The 20,316-nt window shown below is 47.0% G+C and overlaps 1 protein-coding gene across 5 annotated transcripts in view; it reads left to right on the top strand.

Annotated features, from left to right (window-relative positions):
* Window positions 1–20,316, top strand: part of LOC127619619 (DNA topoisomerase 2-beta-like) — a 150,078-nt gene that overhangs the window by 65,356 nt on the left and 64,406 nt on the right. For all 5 annotated transcript variants that reach the window (XR_007967590.1, XR_007967591.1, XM_052092528.1 and 2 more), the window contains exons 11-12: window positions 3,916–4,054; window positions 4,347–4,504. Coding sequence is in view for 3 of the 5 variants with exons in the window: in XM_052092528.1 (XP_051948488.1) it covers window positions 3,916–4,054; window positions 4,347–4,504 (297 nt within the window). In the remaining 2 variants the exon portion in view is untranslated. The remainder of the gene's footprint in view (window positions 1–3,915; window positions 4,055–4,346; window positions 4,505–20,316) is intronic.

The raw sequence follows: 20,316 nt of genomic DNA, 5'->3' as shown, positions 1-20,316 counted from the left end.
AGCCTGACCTGCTGCTTGATAAGCCCTACCCACTAAAGTGGAGGTTGTCCTACAAGGCTTTGAGGGGAGAGAGGGCTTCTTAAGTGACGATGCCGAGCCCGGCGAGAGATAGCCCGCAAGCGTCTCTTCGACCGGCGGCATCACTGAATACCCCCGTGCCTCAGCACCCACGATAGTCGAATATAATGACGTCGAGGGTATGTGAACACGGGAAGAAAATACAGGTGAAACTCGAAAAATTAGAATATCGTGCAAAAGTTCATTAATTTCAGTAATTCAACTTAAAAGGTGAAACTAATATATTATATAGACTCATTACAAGCAAAGTAAGATATTTCAAGCTTTTATTTGATATAATTTTGATGATTATGGCTTACAGCTTATGAAAACCCCAAATTCAGAATCTCAGAAAATTTGAATATTGTGAAAAGGTTCAGTATTGTAGGCTCAAAGTGTCACACTCTAATCAGCTAAACACCTGCAAAGGGTTCCTGAGCCTTTAAATGGTCTCTCAGTCTGGTTCAGTTGAATTCACAATCATGGGGAAGACTGCTGACCTGACAGTTGTGCAGAAAACCATCATTGACACCCTCCACAAGGAGGGAAAGCCTCAAAAGGTAATTGCAAAAGAAGTTGGATGTTCTCAAAGTGCTGTATCAAAGCACATTAATAGAAAGTTAAGTGGAAGGGAAAAGTGTGGAAGAAAAAGGTGCACAAGCAGCAGGGATGACCGTAGCCTGGAGAGGATTGTCAGGAAAAGGCCATTCAAATGTGTGGGGAGCTTCACAAGGAGTGGACTGAGGCTGGAGTTACTGCATCAAGAGCCACCACACACAGACGGGTCCTGGACATGGGCTTCAAATGTCAAACGTCTTACCTGGGCTAAAGAAAAAAGAACTGTTCTGTTGCTCAGTGGTCCAAAGTCCTCTTTTCTGATGAGAGCAAATTTTGCATCTCATTTGGAAACCAAGGTCCCAGAGTCTGGAGGAAGAATGGAGAGGCACACAATCCAAGATGCTTGAAGTCCAGTGTGAAGTTTCCACAGTCTGTGTTGGTTTGGGGAGCCATGTCATCGGCTGGTGTTGGTCCACTGTGCTTTATTAAGTCCAGAGTCAACGCAGCCGTCTACCGGGACATTTTAGAGCACTTCATGCTTCCTTCAGCAGACAAGCTTTATGGAGATGCTGACTTCATTTTCCAGCAGGACTTGGCACCTGCCCACACTGCCAAAAGTACCAAAACCTGGTTCAATGACCATGGTATTACTGTGCTTGATTGGCCAGCAAACTCGCCTGACCTGAACCCCATAGAGAATCTATGGGGCATTGCCAAGAGAAAGATGAGAGACATGAGACCAAACAATGCAGAAGAGCTGAAGGCAGCTATTGAAGCATCTTGGTCTTCCATAACACCTCAGCAGTGCCACAGGCTGATAGCATCCATGCCACGCTGCATTGAGGCAGTAATTAATGCAAAAGGGGCCCAAACCAAGTACTAAGTACATATGCATGATTATACTTTTCAGAGGGCCGACATTTCTGTATTTAAAATCTTTTTTTTTATTGATTTCATGTAATATTCTAATTTTCTGAGATTCTGAATTTGGGGTTTTCATAAGCTGTAAGCCATAATCATCAAAATTCTATCAAATAAAGGCTTGAAATATCTTACTTTGCTTGTAATGAGTCTATATAATATATTAGTTTCACCTTTTAAGTTGAATTACTGAAATTAATGAACTTTTGCACGATATTCAAATTTTTTGGGTTTCACCTGTATATATATATTTTTGTTTTTGTTTTTTATGGGTTCCTCCATGAGCGAAAAAGCTCTTCATGGAGGTTTATCAAAGAAGGGAAGGGACTCATGAGGCGTTCCCTTTCTTAGACTGGAAGATAAAATCTATCCCCTAATTTGGAGGGTTTGGGGTCTCTTTTTCGCGTGGCCAGTCAAATCTGGCAACCGCTTGAGTAACAACATCGAGCAATTCCAGCGTGCTCTTACACTCAAACAAACAGAGCAAAAACTGATGTGTGTCCTCTTCAGCTATAGAGCGAGAAGAGGGGAACACGCACCATTTGCGGCTTTCAGTCATTCTCTCTTTTTTCTTTTCTTTTTTTAGAAATATATATATATATATATATATATATATATATATATATATATATATATATAATATTTTCTAAACAGAAGAGAAAAGAGAACAACGTTCACTGCACACTGCCTAACTGATTCTAACTCCTAACAGAGGAAAGAAAGTTTTGACAGGGTTTGTGAAACACACAGAAACAGAATCGCTCTGAAAAAGACTTTTTGACGACACCTGGTGACGTATCCATTTATAGCCTGGCCGCAGGTGCATCTAATGATTACATCAGCCGAGGCTATAAATTCCGGTCAATGTTCATTGACGTGTTACACACATTATTCAGCTCGGTCACAACTAGGGTTGTTCCCCGTAGTGCTTAGCAGCGCAGCATCATAGTGAAGCTTTTTGTAAAGGGAACAATAGATTTTTAGCCCTTCAGTTATATCAAGGATGTGTATTTCCAAGAGTAATAACATAATTTTTTATTTCAAGAATTAACATTATTACTTTTGCAAACCTAATAAATGATATAAAGAATTAGCATTTTCACTAGTATTAATTCCATTGCTGACCTCAAGAATAAGCTTTTTGACTAGTGAAAAATGTATTATTGATATCTTCTGTATCGCACATGATTAAATGTTGAAAGGGCTAGTAATACTTACAGGGTTCCCATGGTCATGGAAAACCTTAAAATATCAGGGAATTTTAAAATGACGATTTCCAGGCTTGGAAAAGTCATGTAAATTTATAAAACCTTCAAAGTTATGGAAAAATAGTTAATATATTTTTATTCTATCCTAAAATATTTAACCAGGGAGTTATGTTACACTTGATTAAAAACCCATGTTGAAGAGTTTAAAATATCTCTCATGTATTTAGAAAACCTGACCAATTAGGTTGCTTTCACACTAGCTCTTTTGGTGCACACCTGGATTTGAATGACACCAAAGTTAAGTTTGTTTGGATAATGTGAGCGGTGTTTTCCGAACTCGGGTGCACACCAATGAACCACACCCAAGTCTGCTTGAAAAGGTGGTCTGGGGTACGGTTAATGTGAACTCTGGTACGCTTCACTGCTGATATGAATGCAACGTACCAAATAGCGTAGCTGAACCACTTGTGATGACGAATAATTATTGTCTTTTTAGGCTCTCGATCGAAAGTATTATTGTATAATGCATTTCTCACACCTGCTTGTGTCCAAATAAATCCCCTTCAGAGAGAGCTCACATTCTTCACATCCCTTGCAATGCATCCGCGGGTTCGCAGCAGACAAAAGCTAATATTCATCACATCATTGCACATTCAGTGCATCTGTGGCAGACAAACAGAAGTGTCATTCTGTGCATGTAAAGTTTTGGTGGTAAATCCAAAGAGATGAATACTTTAATAACACAGCAAAGCTGATGTCTTCTTAAGTTGTTGCCTAGTTACAGTGCTTTGCATTCATTTGAAAGCACTCTTAAAGACAATGATGTGCCGCTAATCCCTTCCCAATGTGTTTGTATGGATTACATTTCAAATGAAATGTTTTCAGTTGAACATTTATGTTGTGGTTTTGTTTTTTACAAATTTGTGATTAAGCGATTTTGTTGCCATTTTCAGAATGGAAGGCTAAATGTTTGGGCATGGAAATTAGCTTTCAAGTTATGGAAAGTTATGGAAAAGTCATGGAAATTAATTGGTTGAAAGAGGGGAACCCTGTACTTAGAGCCACTATCATTATGTCAGCTTCTGGCCTCTATTATTATTGTTATTAGATGTATAATAGCATGCGTTAACCCTTGGGTTGTGGTTCTGAAAAGTAATTTGTCCCGTCACAGGCCACAAACTGTGGTATCGTGGAGAGCATCCTGAACTGGGTGAAGTTTAAAGCTCAGATGCAACTGAATAAGAAATGCTCCTCTGTCAAACACAGCAAGATAAAAGGAATCCCCAAACTAGATGACGCCAATGATGCTGGTGAGTCCATGACACCTAAACTGCTCTGACGGTCTGTCAGCACAGTCATGGTGTGTTCTCTCATACAGTGTTCTTGGTTGTTTGTAACCGAGAACAGCCAATTATCAGCTGATTTTGCAGTAAATACGTATTTTCTGCTGTAATTGACATGATCTTGATGTATGACAGTATTACTTGCATCTTTATTCAGCTGTAGGCCTGTGTTTTCAAGATGCTAATGGCTTTACCGTGACTGTGTGCTGTTTGATCTCTTTGATTGATCTGTAAGTAACTCTTTTTCTGTATCTTGTAGGTGGGAAGCATTCTTCGGAGTGTACTCTGATCCTGACTGAGGGAGATTCAGCAAAGTCTCTGGCCGTGTCTGGATTAGGAGTGATCGGGAGAGATCGGTACGGAGTGTTTCCACTCAGGGGAAAAATCCTCAATGTGAGAGAGGCCACACATAAACAGGTGAGATTTGGTAAACCTCCATGCAGGGCCGACCCATTGGTTTGTGAGGCCCTAGCTGAAATCATGACAACGAGCCCCACCAATGTGAAAAATCTCTTAATTTTAATATGATGAGTGGATTTTCTTTAAGACAAACCACTAAAAATAAGCACATTATAGCTCAGACAAGTAACATGTCTGATAACTTTTTTTTCATAAGCACATTATAGCTCAGACAAGTAACATGTCTGATAACTTTTTTTTCACAGCATGCAGATGTTAGGTTAAAATGTACATGTTAGGTTAAAATGTACATGAAAGTACAAAGTTATGTATTTTAAATGCTAGGACAAGTCAGCATTTGTTCATAATTTTCTTCTTTTTCTTTTTGATCACTTTTCAACCTTTTTTTTTAGAAGTGCAAATAAACTAGAGTCTCAGTTAATATGAGGTAATGAAAATGACAAATGTAATAGTTACATCTATACAAGATCAGAAAATGCTGTTAGATGAAGAAAGTATGTCACACCACAGGACATTGCTGACAGTGCTTGAAATTCCATGTTAACTACTTACATAACTATGTGTAAATGTTTATTTACTCCAAAAAAATAAATGAAAACAAAATGTTGAACAGTACATATACAAAAAAATGAATGTTAAAACACGTTAAAATCAGGTAGCAATATTGGAAAAAAATATTAATAAAATTACGTATTTAAAATTGGGCTTATAAACACAACACATAAAAATATAAATATAAAACTTAATATAAATATATGTAAAGAATATACACCTCTTAGAGCACAGATCTTTGTAGATAGGGTAGTTTGGTTATTTTGCAGATTATTTGTTCATATTTTCACTCTACGTGAGTTTGTTGTGTCTTTACAGTATATTGTCAGTGTCTGAATTCCTTCCCTGATTATTCTCGAGAAAACGCCATCCATTAATCAAAGAAAGCCTCAAAGTTTCAAATAGCCACAAAGTAATATTTTTCATGACTTATTTTCTACATTTCTGTCAGGTGTGAGTATTATTCAGCCAGGTGTGTGATCTGTGTCTAACAATACTGTGATAAGAAGCTGAGCTCCAGTTCCCAGTAATGCATTGCAGTATGAATAAATTATGCAAATGACTGCGTACTGCTCATAGCTTTGCTGTTTGCCGAATTTATTTACAGTGCTGTTATTGTATTTGTTGTAACTTGCAGTTATTTGTAATTTTGTGATTATTCAGAACTTAGTATGTTGTTTTGGTTGTCAATATTATTTTGATTTGTATGTTAAATAATGATGTCCACTCAGTATTACACAGCGCACAACTTTCCTAATGAAATGTGCTTAAAGCTATAGGACGTTTCAAAATCGTTGTTGGTAGTAGGGATGCTCCGATAGTCCAACCACCGGTATCGGTCGATATTCACTTCCTATGACATCGGAGGTTTCATAATTTTGCTACTCACATCAACCCATGTCACTAGGGATGCAGAGCTTTTTTTATTTAATTTTTTTTATCCCCTTTTCTCCCAATTTGGAATGCCCAATTCCCACTACTTAGTAGGTCCTCATGGTGCTGTTAATCGCCTCAATCCGGTTTGCGGAGGACAAGTCTCAGTTGCCTCTGTTTCTGAGACCGTCAAACCGCGCATTTATCACGTGGCTTGTTGTGCATGACACCACACCAAATGTGGAGGCTCATGCTAATATCTGCGATCCATGCACAACTTACCATACGCCCCATTGAGAGCGAGAAACATTAATCACGACCACAGGAGGTTACCCCATGTGACTCTACCCTCCATAGCAACCGGGCCAATTTGGTTGCTAAAGAGACCTGTCTGGAGTCACTCAGCGCACCCTGGATTCGAACTTGTGACTCCAGTGGTGGTAGTCAGCATCAATACTCGTTGAGCTACCCAGGCCCCCAAAAGTGGGGCTTTCGTTAAGACTTTCAATTTATTCTGCACTCTGCAGTAAAGAGCATTGCAGTGAAAAAGGTATAGCGAAAATGAAAACTTGTGTATGGTACATATGTGACATGGCAAAGGGAGTCTCTGCTTGGAGACAGCGTTCCCTTTCTGCTGTCCCCCAAAGCAGACGAAGAGCTGCTCAGAGCGTCTGGTGCTCTGTGTGCGGTCCAGGTAAATACGTAAGGCACGTACCGGACACAGCAGTGAGAGGGCTGGGTCTGCCTCCTCCCGGGCAGCACTTGCAGGTTCACCACCTGATCCCTGAAGGGTGTGGTAGGAACCTTGGGCCACGTAGCCCGGTCGCGGTCTTAGGATCACGAAAGTGTCTGCCGGACCGAACTCCAGGCAGGCGTCGCTAACAGAGAACGCATGCAGGTCCCCGACCCTCTTGATGGAGGCGAGCCGATCAGCAGGGCAGTCTTGAGAGAGAGGGCCCTGAGTCCAACTGAGTCAAGCGGCTCGAAGGGGGTCTCCGGAGTCCCCTCAGGACAACCGAGAGATCCCAGGAGGGAAATAGGTTAGGCCGGGAGGGACTCATCCTCCGGGCACCTTTTAGGAACCTGACGATTAAGTCGTGCTTGCCAAGAGACTTGCCGTCTACCGTGTCATGGTGGGCCGCGATAGCAGCAACATACACCTTGAGGGTGGAGGGGACAGCCTCCTCTCCAGCCTCTCCTGAAGAAACACGAGCACTGACCTAACTGCGCACTTCTGCGGGTCTTCGGCTCGGGAAGAACACCAGTTCGTGAACAGACGCCACTTCAGGGCGTAAAGATGCCTGGTCGAAGGGGCTCTGGCTTGGTTAATAGTGTCTATGACGGCTAAAGGTAGGCCGGCTAGACCCTCCGCGTCCGGCCCAGGGACCAGACGTGGAGTTTCCAGAGGTCTGGGCGGGGTGCCAGAGCGTGCCCCGTCCCTGAGAAAGAAGGTCCTTCCTCAGGGAATTCGCCAGGGAGGGGCTGTCATAAGGAGCGTGAGATCCGAAAACCACGTCCGGTTGGGCCAGTAGGGGGCCACCAGAGTGACTTGCTCCTTGTCCTCCCTGACCTTGCATAGCACCTGTGCAAGAAGGCTCACTGGGGAAAAGCGTACTTGCGCAGCCCCACGGGCCAGCTGTGAGCCAGAGCATCTGTCCCCAGGGGAGCCTCTGTGAGGGCATACCAGAGCGGACAGTGGGAGGTTTCCTGGGAGGCAAACAGGTCTACCTGGGCCTTGCCGAACCTGTCCCAAATCAGCTGGACCGATTGGGGTGGAGCCTCCACTCTCCGCCAGGCAAGGTTTGTCTTGACAGCGCGTCCGCTATCACATTGAGGTTGCCGGGATGTGAGTGGCGCGCAGCTGACTCCAGTCGCTGCTGGCTCCAAAGGAGGAGACGACGGGCGAGCTGTGACATGTGGGGAGCGTACTCCGCCTTGGCGGTTTATGTAAGCCACCACCGTGGTGCTGTCTGTCCTGACCAGGACATGTTTGCCACGTAATCATCGGAAGAAATTTCTTCAGAGCAAGACGAACGGCCAGCAGCTCTAGGCAGTTGATGTGCCAGCGCAGCGGCCTTGGTTCCACCGCCTGCGGCTGCGCGCCCGTTGCACACGGCGCCTCAACCCAATTTGGAGGCGTCGGTTGTAACCAGAACGCGACGGGACACCTGCTGCAAGGGTACCCCTGCCCGAAGAAAGCAGAGGTCTGTCCAGGGTTTGAAGGTTTGGAGGCAGGCAGTGGTAATTTCCACGCCGCGCGTGCCGTGGCGCCATGCTCGCCTCGGGACTCGAAGTCTGGAGCCAGTGCTGAAGTGGTCTCATATGCATCAACCCCAGTGGCGCGACCGCGCGGAGGATGCCATATGCCCCAGGAGCTGTTGGAAATGTTTCAACGGGACCACGGTGCCTGGCTTGAAGGAAGCGAGGCATTCCAGCACTGACTGAGCACGCTCGCTGGAGAGACGTGCTGTCATTGAGACTGAGTCTAACTCCAAACCGAGAAAAGAGATGCTCTGGACTGGGGTGAGCTTGCTCTTCTCCCAGTTGACCTGAAGCCCCAAGCGGCGGAGGTGCTCGAGCACCTGGTCTCTGTGTGCGCATAGTAATTCCTGCGAGGGGCCAGAATGAGCCAATCGTCGAGGTAATTGAGTATGCGTATGCCCGCTCCTCGTAGCAGGGCAAGAGCCGCCTCTGCGACCTTCGTGAAGACGCGAGGGACAGAGACAGGCCGAAGGGGAGGACCTTGTACTGATACGCCTGGCTGTCGAATGCGAACCGTAGAAAGGGTCGGTGTCGAGGGCTAATTGAGACATGAAAGTACGCGCCCTTCAGGTCTACCGCTGCGAACCAATCTAGATGCCGAACGCCAGATAGAATTTGTTTCTGGGTGAGCATTTTGAACGGGAGTTTGGACAGGGTCCGATTGAAAACTCGCGAGGTCCAAGATCGGTCGTATGCCACCGCTTTCTTGGGTACAACGGCAAGGGCTGTAGAAACCCTTCTTCGCTTCGGTTGGAGGGACAGGCTCTATCGCGTCCTTGATTAGAAGGGAGGCGATTTCCTCGCGCAGGGAGAGGGCATGTTCGCCGTGCACTGCGGAGGAACGAACGCCCAGGAAGGGGGCGGAGACCTGGCAAACTGAATTGGCGTAATCGAAGTCGAATGGTCCGGTGCAGCCAGCGTGACGAGCTGGGCAGAGAAAGCCATGCCTCTGGCGCTCTGTGCTAGGGGCACCAAGGGGACAAGTATTTTGGACGTACTCGGCGGGCTTCGCGAGTGGTGCAGAACAGGTAACGCAGCGCCGGGAGGCTCTGTGGCGTCCCGAGGCTCTGGTGCTGAGAATAAGCTCAAAGCACTTACCTTTTTCCGCGCGACCCGCAGGGGCGGGTTCGTGACAGAGGAGGAGGTCTGATGTCGGCGCCCTCTGGACTCGCCTGAACCGGCCGGCCGGGAACAGTCGTGGGGCTGAGGGCGGAGCACCGCATCCTGGGCGCCGGGACTGTTGAGGCCTGAAACACAAGTGCCGTGAGAACGGCATTTGCGGGCCATGTGACCCAGAGGTAAAGGAAATAGCTCTTTTATTGAGAATTTCTCCCGGCCCTCCACCGGGGGACGGAGCGGTCTCACCATCTCCGGAGCTAACTTCTCGTCCTCTGGGTCCGCTGTCTCAGGGACGTTTGGGAGCCTTCCGGGTCCTCGACGGGGTCCGTGAGGCAGGGGGCGTACGCTTCCTGCGGTTTGCTCGACGCTGGGGCTGAGAGCTGGGCCCAGGTTGGGGCGGAGCAGAAGGTCTTCTGGCTGCAGGAGGATGCCCTCGGCGAGCAGATGGGGCCTGGGCCGTGGCGGCAGGCTTGCGGCGCGGCATGATGTGAGAAATGGCCTCCGTCTGCTTCTTCACCAGGGAGAACTGCTGGGCAAAGTCCTCCACGGTGTCGCCGAAGAGGCCGAACTGGGAGACAGGGGCGTTGAGGAAGCGAGTCTTGTCGGCTTCACGCATCTCAACCAAGTCCAGCCATTGCTGACGTTCCTGGACCACCAGAGTGGCCATCGCCTGCCCGAGTGCCCGCGCTGTGACCTTCGCCGCTCTCAGGGCGCAGGTCGGTCGCTGAGCGCAGTTCCTGCAGCGTGTCGGGATCAGGGCCACCCCGTGCATGTTGCGGAGTGCCTTGGCTTGGTGGACCTGCAGGAGAGCCATGGCATGCAGGGCGGAAGCGGCGCGTCCGGTAGCGCTGTAGGCCTTCGCGGTGAGCGAGGATGTTGCTCTACAGGACCGGAAGGGAGTACAGGGCGGCCCCGCCAGGTGGTAGTGCTTCCGGGCATAGATGGATCGCAACAGCTCTATCCACCTGGGGATCTCCGTGTACCCGTGGCGCTCCGCCGCCGAGGGTGGCGAGGGCGGATGAGCAGGTGGCACGACGAGTGGAGAGGGGTGCTCTCCACGAAGACGCCAGCTCATCATGCACCTCCGGAAGAAAGGTACTGGGGGCGAGGCTGTGAGCGGCGCTCACGCTCAAAAACCAATCGTCTAGCCGTGATGGCTGCGGGGAGGATGGAGGGTTCCAATCCAGGCCCACGCTATTGGCTGCCCGGAAAGCATATTGGACATCTGCGCTGCCGGCCTCCTGCTGGGCGTGCAAGCCCGAGGCGGCAGCCCAGAGGAGCCCTCAGCGTCAGAGCCCACGCCTCCAATGTCGCGGCGAACTCATCTGCTTCCATCGCAAGAGGGTAGGCAGACTGGCTGTGAGGCGAGTCGCCGCCACCTCGAGCGGGACGGGAGTCAACGAGCGTGCTGGGGCGCTGGTGGTCCGAGGGGCGCACTCGGCGGAGCTGCACCCGCTGCCATCCCCAAATCACCTCCATCGCCAGCCGCATCGCCCTCAATCCCGTGGGAAGAAGGAGCGACGCGGGGCGGCTGGAGTGGCTTGCTTACGGTTGTAAGCAAGCCGTGACCGCGAACGTTGTCATGGTCATGTTCTCGCAATGAGAACATGAACCATCCACAAACGCAGCCTCGGTGTGATCGCTGCCCAGACACACGAGACAACGCCTGTGGTCGCCGGAAGCGGAGAGTACTCTACCGCGATCCAGAAACAACACAGGGGCGGAAAGGCATCTTTAAAAAGACGCGTCCTGAAAAGGACGCTCAACGCCGCTGTGTTTTTGCTCTTTTAGAGGAAATTACTCTTTTAAATAAAATCACTCTTTTATGAATGAAAGACTCGTGAGAGATCTTTCTATCTGCAACTGTCGATGCGCTCAGGGGCAGGAAGTGCACAGCCGTGCAACCAGGAGAAAGCCACTGTTGTGCGCCGCAGAATCCAACAGCATGCAGCAGAGGATAGCAGGAACTCGGTGTGTAGTTACGCAGCAAACTGCAAACACGACCATCGGCTCCGAAGAAATTTTCTGAATGAACTCCCGTATTTGCGCCGCTTAAATACCCGTATGTCCGGGGGCGGGACATGCAAATACTGGCTGCCAACTCTCATTGGCCTTTTTTCATAGTACAGAGGTGAATATCGGCGCTCAAGAGAGACCCCTAGTGTCGTTCTCTGACACAACGTAAGAGAGCGACAGAAGGGGAACTCAGTTTTTGTAGTGGAGTCTGATAAGCGGCTCAGATTTGATGAAAGGTTCTTCTTTTTTCACAATGAAGTATGCAATGTTTATCTTTATTTTCAGCTGCTTCCACTTCTCCTCCTCAGACTGCAGCACTTGCCTCCTCAAGGCTGCTGACACAGAGCTTGATGGTTTCTCCGGTCTCATCCAGAGAACTGGATATGCCGCCATGAGATGTTATGTTTCGCTACACTATCTCTTTTCAGATAAGCAATGGGCTCTTTTCATAATTGGTGTAAAAAAATTATTAAATGAAATTATACTCTACCTTAACCACAATTTATTTAAAAATGCATTGATTTGTTAAGAAAAATAATACTATTAAACATTTGCATTTAAAGTTAACTTATTGTATATAAACAAAGTGCATATAAATCTAACCAATCAAAACGAATACAGTCTGAACAGCATAATAGACAGGGCCACCGCTGGCCAAATTGATGCCCTACGCGTGATATGAGCGTGACGCGATCGTCAGTGTTCCGCAACTGCTTTCGGGTCCTTGAATAACGTATAGCGAACGAGTAAGGGCAGCCGGTGGACTTTCTGGTGCCATCCTAGGGTAAGATGGTGCCCCCCTAGGGAGTTGATGCCCTACGCAAACTGCGTAGTATGCATGTAGGTAGTGGCGGTACTGATAATAGAATAATGCACCATATCAAAGAAAAATAAATAATTAGCGAAACTGCAGCATCCCACAAATTGAAATAAATGTAAAAAAGAAGGATGTTATTTCACGTGTGCATTTAAAGTATAACTTTTTAATATACATAACAAAGTGCATATAAATGTAACAATTCAAATACAATCTGAACAACATAAGTGTGCTCCGCCCTCCCTCACGCATCTTTGGTTCATTGGTTGACACTGCATGTCTGATTGACAGGAACAACAGGTGATGATTTTCGTCTGAGCAGACAGTCAGAACTAATGTGTGCGCTTGAGCATTTAGGTCTATATTATTTCATAAGTTTTTTTCGTTATTTTTAAATCTTTTGATTATTCGTATCTTAATTTGTTTTTAAATGTTTTTATAAATAGATTCTGATATGCGAGCCGGCTCCCAACGTTCAACTACAAGGGCCGACTCGTTCGCAAATGATCATCACTATTTCAGATGTGGGTTTCCTGACACAAAGAATGAGTTGCCCACCTCTACAATATTTGCAGAACATGCTGTTGTTTTCGAACTCTAGCCATGGGTACATCTACGATGGCGCCGCAGATGGCCGCCTCGGTGTGGAGCTCTCCAATTCTTTTGTTATTTTTGTTTGTTTGTCCTGTGTTTAGCAATCTTTTACCAGTCAGTTTTACCAGGGACGAACTGCTGAACGTTTGGCAGCACATACCAGATAATCTTTTCCCGGTTTTTGAATATTCGGACGTTTTACTGGACATTTTAGTTGGAGGCGCTGCTGTGTTGTTTAGACGCGCTACGAGACGCAGGCAAGGGATACGAGCTGGCGCGTTGATAAAACTCTGCGGCGTTCGAACAGCACTGCCGAGCATTCATCTCGCGAATCTCCGCTCTCTTTCCAACAAAACTGACGAACTACATCTCCTCACACGTACTAATAAGGACTTTTCAAACTCTGCTGCCTTGTGCTTCACTGAAACCTGGCTGAGTGAAGCCATTCCGGATAGCGCGTTACATCTGCCGGGCTTCCAGCTGTTCAGAGCGGATCGCATCGCGGAGTTAACGGGGAAAACGAGAGGCGGTGGAACATGCTTTTACATCAATGAAAGTTGGTGTACAGATGTAACAATATTAAAGAGGATGTGCTGTCCTAATCTGGAAGTGCTCTTTATTAACTGTAAGCCGTTCTACTCGCCGCAGGAGTTTTCCTCGTTTATTCTGGTGAGTGTTTACATTCCTCCAAACGCGTCTGGGAACATAGCGCTACAACAGCTGGCTGATCAAATCTCAGACACAGAACAACAACACCCGGACTCAGTTATTATTATTCTTGGGGACTTTAACAAAACAAATCTCAGACGCGAACTGCCCAAATACAGACAGCACATTACATGCCCAACCAGAGACAGGAATATATTGGATCACTGCTATACAACATTAAAGGATGCATATCGCTCTGTCCCACGTGCAGCTTTGGGACTCTCTGATCACTGTCTGGTTGATCTTCTCCCTATCTACAGGCAGAAATTAAAATCAACAAAGCCAGTTGTAAGGACTGCAAGGAGATGGACTAATGAAGCAGAGCTGGAACTGCAAGTCTGCTTTGACTGCACTGATTGGAGTGTTTTTGAAGCTGCAGCTACACACCTGGACGAGCTCACAGATACTGTTACATCATACATCAGTTTCTGTGAGGATATGTGCATCCCTACTTGGACATTTTTATCATTCAACAATGATAAACCATGGTTCACAGGAAAACTCAGACAGCTTCGTCATGCCAAAGAGGAGGCTTACAGGGGTGGGGATAGAGTCTTGTGTAATCAGGCCAGGAACACACTGAATAAGGAAATCAGAGTGGCTAAAAGAAGCTACTCTGAGAAGCTGAAAAACAAGTTTTCAGCTAACAACCCTGCATCAGTGTGGAGTGGCCTGAAACAACTTACTAATTACAGGACTCCACCCCTAACCCTGTGGCGGACCAACGACTGGCTGACTGACCTGAATGTGTTCTATTGCAGATTTGAAAGGCCCAATTTCACACCCCACATGCACTCGGACCTTCATTTCACACAACCATTAACACCTCCTGCAACCCCCTCCTCCCCCTGCTGCTACACAACCTGCACTCAAGATATGTGAAGGCGATGTGTGCTGTGTCTTTTGGAAGCAAAGGTCAAGGAAGGCTCCAGGCCCAGATGGCATCTCACCAGCGTGCCTTCATTCCTGTGCTAACCAACTGGCCCCCGTCTTCACTCAGATCTTCAATAGATCACTGGAGCAGTGTGAAGTCCCATGCTGCTTCAAACACTCAGTTATTATCCCTGTCCCTAAGAAACCTAAAATCACAGGACTTAATGACTACAGACCTGTCGCTCTGACATCTGTGGTCATGAAGTCATTTGAGAGACTGGTGTTGGCCCACCTGAAGGACATCACTGGACCCTTTCTGGACCCCCTTCAATTTGCTTATCGAGCAAACAGGTCTGTGGATGATGCAGTCAAGATGGGATTGCATCACGTCCTGCAACATCTGGACAGACCGGGGACATACGCAAGGATCCTTTTGTGGACTTCAGCTCGGCTTTCAACACAATCATCCCAGATATACTCCGGACTAAGTTAAACCAACTCCCTGTTCCCACCTCTACCTGTCAGTGGATTACCAGCTTTCTGACGGACAGGCAGCAGCTTGTGAGGTAGGGAAAATTCACTTCCACCACCTGTACCATCAGCACTGGTGCCCCCAGGGATGTGTGCTCTCCCACTACTCTTCTCCCTGTACACCAATGACTGCACCACCAAGGACCCCTCTGTCAAGCTCCTGAAGATTGCAGACGACACCACTGTCATCGGCCTCATCAGAGATGATGATGAGTCTGCATATAGAAAGGAGGTTGAGCGGCTGGCTGTCTGGTGCATTCAAAACAACCTGGAGCTGAACACGCCCAACATTGTCCCCCCTCACCATTCTGAACAGCACTGTGGCAGCAGTGGAGTCATTCAGGTTCCTGGGCACTACCATCTCACAGGACCTGAAGTGGGAGATACACATCGACTCCATTGTGAAAAAGGCCCAGCAGAGGTTGTACTTCCTTCGCCAGCTGAGGAAGTTCAATCTGCCACAGGTGCTGCTGAAACAGTTCTACTCAGCAGTCATTGAGTCTGTCCTCTGCTGTTCAATAACTGTCTGGTTTGGTGCAGCTATGAAATCAGACATCAGAAGACTACAAAGGACAGTTCGGTCTGCTGAGAGGATTATTGGTTGCCGCCTGCCCCCCCTTCAAGAACTGTACACTTCCAGAGTGAGGAAAAAGGCTGTAGAAATCACTCTGGACCCCACTCACCCTGCCCACTACCTTTTTGAACTGTTGCCTTCTGGCCAGCGCTTCTGAGCTCTGAACACCAGAACCGTCAGACACAGGAACAGTTTTTCCCTCAGGCCATCCATCTAATGAACAATTAAATTGCCCCATTGAGCAATAATTATGTGCAATACACAGTTTAATTCTATTTATATTATCCAAAATATCCACTTCTGCCATTACTTACATTGCTCTGTACATAATATACTGTTTTTTGTTCTTTATATAACAGATTGTAATAGATTTGCACTACGTGTGTGTATGTGGGTATGTATGAAGGTGAGTGTATGTACGTATATGTATAATTATTTATATTGTATTCTTTTTTGTTTTTGTTTTAATTACCTATGTCTTGCTGCTGTTTTTGGTATTGTTTGTATTGTTGTACACTGGAAGCTTCTGTCACTAAGACAAATTCCTTGTATATGTAAGCATACTTGGCAATAAAGCTGATTCTGATTTTGAGGCAATTTGCATTGAATCTATATGTTCTCCCTTCACCGGCTACAGTGGGCGTTGAAGTGACAGCTGTGGTCACTGTAGCTTTGCTCTCAGCATCCCTAACGTTAGCCGTCTCCGGTAAACCTTGTGAAGAGACTTCGTTAGTTGAACCGTCACGAATCCCCTCGCCAAATTCCTCTTTCTCCTCATCTCTTTTTGGCTTAAAATAAAATGCGATGTCAGCCTATACCAATACTTTTTTCCATTGTTCACCTTTCTCTCTCTGACTGGACCTCTGCTTGTGGAATGTGGGTTTTGTAATTTTTAAACAAATATCTTAAAAGGGGAGGGGGGGTGGGGGGTGGGGTTATGTTTGTAATCTTTAATCGCTCGTAAATAATTTTCCAGTTCGCACATATCTATTTTTAGGGGCAAATGCGAGTGAAATACTCGCACTGTAGAGCCCTGCATTGACTTAGAGGTCGACCGATAGTAGATTTTACCAATATGATAATTAAGTTGGACAGTACCTGCCATTAACCGATTAATCAACTGAAACAATAACACTCAAAGTAACGTAGTGCTGAACTTTATTACAAAAATAAACAGTACTGACTGAACCATGAAAATGTGTTTTACTTTTTAAATGAAATACATATATAAATATTAGTATATATGAACTAATATTCAAATTTTAAAGTCAGCTGTTAAATTGACATTGTTTCCTTAGTCCAAAAGAGGGTGCAATAAATACATAAACCATTCAGCACTATTATATTATTTCACAGAACATTCCTATCCTGTTAAAAAAAGAGCATTTCATTTTCATCTAATGTGCATAAAATATCTAGTTACATTTTAGTAGGTCCATATTCTCAAATGTTAAGTCAAAAGTAAAATGAGTGGGGAAAACGCTTCAATAGACAGTTCACATGGTGTTACGCTTGCACTGATTCCTACTACTCGAGTTGTATATACTACAGTTGTATATAGAGTAGCAATGTTCACAGATAGCAGTGGTATTTAGCTGAACTCAGTGGAGAAGCGGCTCAGACAACAAGCACAGGCCAGGGGCTGTTCAAACAAGTGGAACACAACAGACTGGAACCGAATGTGAGGATCTCTAGACACACATTTCCATGTTGAGCATCTTTCCTGAAAAAGCACTTAAAAAACTCATTGCTTAATCAGAGAAATGCTTATCAGAGAGCAAGACGTAATGGCCAAAGACCTCCACCAACTGTAAAGTGCTGTTTTCTATGTAAGTCGCGCTAGACGAAAGTCTTTGTTTCCCTTTGTTTTTGTTTATTCAGCATCTCGTGCAAGATCGCTTTTTTTTAGATGATGTGTCTAATTAAAAATATATTTAAAAGCATATGATTTCTGCACCTGAATTCTGTTAAACTGTATTTGTTGTGCTGTGTTTAGCCGTTTTAAGCACAAGAATGTGATTTATCTGAAGTTTTTATTGAAATCAGATGTGTGATTTGTTTATACATTTAACTTCGGCTGCATGAAGATATTAATTTGCTTTCTCACATCACTAGCTTTAAATATGCAATTTAGCTGGCTAACGAATGCATAAATGTGACCAGCTGGATATAAACAAAATGTAAAAAAATGGAATAATGTACAGATTTTGGTTTCCTGCTGAGAACCATGGCCTCAGATTTAGAGGTGCTAATCCTCATCCCAGCCGCTTCACACTCAACTACCAAGTGATCCAGTGAGAGCTGAAGGTCACGGACCGATGATGACATGAGGACAACCTCATCTGAAAAAAGCAGCGATGAGATCCCCAGCCCACCGATCCGCACACCTTCCCCACCCCAACTACGCCTCTATATCCTGTCCATGAATATCACAAACAGGATTGGTGACAAAGAGCAGCCTTGGCGGAGACCAACCCCCACATGGAACGAACTCGACTTCGTGCCGAGGACCCAGACACAGCTCCCGCTTTGGAATTACAGGGATTGGATCGCCCTAAGAAGGGACCCCCCCCACCCCGTACTCCCGCAGCACCTCCCACAGTCTCTCCCGGGGGACCCGGTCATAAGCCTTCTCCAGATCCACAAAACACATGTAGACCAGATGGGCATACTCCCGGGCCCCCTCCAGGATCCTTGCGAGAGTAAAGATCTGGTGCGTTGTTTCACGGCCAGGACGGAACCCGCATCGTTCCTCTTCAAACCGAGGTTCGACAAACGGCCGAACCCTCCTCTCCAGCACCTTGGAGTAAACTTTACCAGGGAGGCTGAGAAGTGTGATACCTCTGTAGTTGGCACACACTCTCTGATCCCCCTTTTTGAAGAGGGGAACCACCACCCCGTTCTGCCACACCTTAGGCACTGTCCCAGATTTCCACGCAATGTTGAAGAGGCGTGTCATCCATGACATCCCCTCCACATCCAAAGCTTTCAGCATTTCTGGTCGGATCTCATCAATACCCGGGGATTTGCCACTGTGGAGTTGTTTGACTACCTCAGTGACCTCCCCCAGGGAAATAGAATCTGATCCCCCATCAGCCTCCGGCTCTGCCTCTAGCATAAGAGGGTGTGTTGAGATTTAGGAGTTCTTCAAAGTGTTCCTTCCACCGCCCAATAACCTGCTCAGTTGAGGTCAACAGCGTCCCATCTTTGCTGTATACAGCTTGGATGGTTCCCCGTTTCCCTCTCCTAAGGTGGCGGACGTTTTCCAGAAGCACTTTGGTGCAGACCGAAAGTCCTTCTCCATGGCTTCTCCGAACTTTTCCCACACCCACTACTTTGCCTCCCTCACGGCCAAGGCCGCAGCCCTTCGGGCCTGTCGGTACCTTGCAACTCCCTCCGGAGACCTCCGGGACAACAAATCCCGGAAGGCCTCTTTCTTCAGTCGGATGGCTTCCCTGACCACCAGTGTCCACCATGGTGTTAGAGGGTTACCACCCCTTGCGGCACCTAAAACCTTGAGGCTGCAGCTCTCCACCGCAGCTTCGGCAATGGAAGCTTTGAACATTGCCCACTCAGGTTCAATGTCCCCAACCTCCGCAGGGATGTCTAAAAAGCTCCGCCAGAGGTGTGAGTTGAAGATCTTGCAGACAGGGACCTCCTCCAAACGTTCCCAGTTCACCTGCACTACCCGATGGTGTGCGTACTCCAGGTAGGGAAGGAGGTATTGCCCCAAGTGAAGGAGTTCAAGTACCTCCGGGTCTTGTTCACGAGTGAGGGGACAATGGAGCGGGAGGTTGGCCGTAGAATCGGGCCAAGTATTGCACTCACTCTATCGAAAAGAGAGCTGAGCCGGAAGGCAAAGCTCTTGATCTACCAGTCAATTTTTGTTCCTACCCTCACCTATGGTCATGAAGGCTGGGTCATGACCGAAAGAACTAGGTCGCGAGTACAAGCGGACGAAATGGGCTTCCTCAGAAGGGTGGCAGGCTTCTCCCTTAGAGATAGCGTGAGGAGCTCAGTCATCCGTGAGGAGGTCGGAGTAGAGCCGCTGCTCCTTTGCGTCAAAAGGAGTCAGTTGAGGTGGTTGAAATGGGGCAATTATTTAGGGGCGGTGGGGGGAGTAATTTAGAGTTCCCCATCTGTCGCTCACTTCGACGTTGTGTCGAAGAAGCGACACTAGGGGTCTCTCTTGAGCGCCTTTTGCATCTCTGATCTATGAGAGAAGGCCAATGAGAAATTGGCAGATAGAATTTGCATGTCCTGCCCCCGGACATACGGGTATAAAGGAAGGGAAATGCATGTTTCATTCAGAAATTTTCTTCGGAGACCATTTTTGTGTATACAGCGAGCTTCGAGTCACACACTGTTCCTCTCATCTCTGAGCGATTGCTTTTGGATCTACGGTGCATATCAGTGGCTTTCTCCCTTCACTGCATGGCAGTGCAGTTTGCCCCTGGGCGCTTCGGCAGCACAACTAAAAGAGTTGATGTTCTCTAAAAGAGTTATTTCGCTAAAAGATCAATAACACAGCTGGTGTTGAATGTCCTTTTCAGGACGCGTCTTTATAAAGATGCCTTTCCGCCCCTATGTAGTTCCTGGATGCGGTAGAGTACTCTCCTTTTCTGATGGCCACAGGTGCAGTCTCGTGTGTCTGGGCTGCGATCACACCGAGGCAGCGTTTGTGGATGACTCATGCTCTCACTGCGAAAACATGACCATGGCAACATTGCGGTCGCGGCTTTCCTTCAACAGAAGGAACGCCACTCCGCCACCCCCTGCGTCGTTCCCCAGCATGCATGTTGACTTCCGTCCAGGCTCGAGGCAACAGCGGCTCGCCTCACGGCAAGCCTGCCTATCCTCTTGAGCCCCCCGAGCTGGATGAGCTCGCCG

Source organism: Xyrauchen texanus, chromosome 26, assembly GCF_025860055.1.
Source record: "Xyrauchen texanus isolate HMW12.3.18 chromosome 26, RBS_HiC_50CHRs, whole genome shotgun sequence".
NCBI lineage: Eukaryota > Metazoa > Chordata > Actinopteri > Cypriniformes > Catostomidae > Xyrauchen > Xyrauchen texanus.
This window is presented reverse-complemented; position numbering and strand designations above follow the sequence as displayed.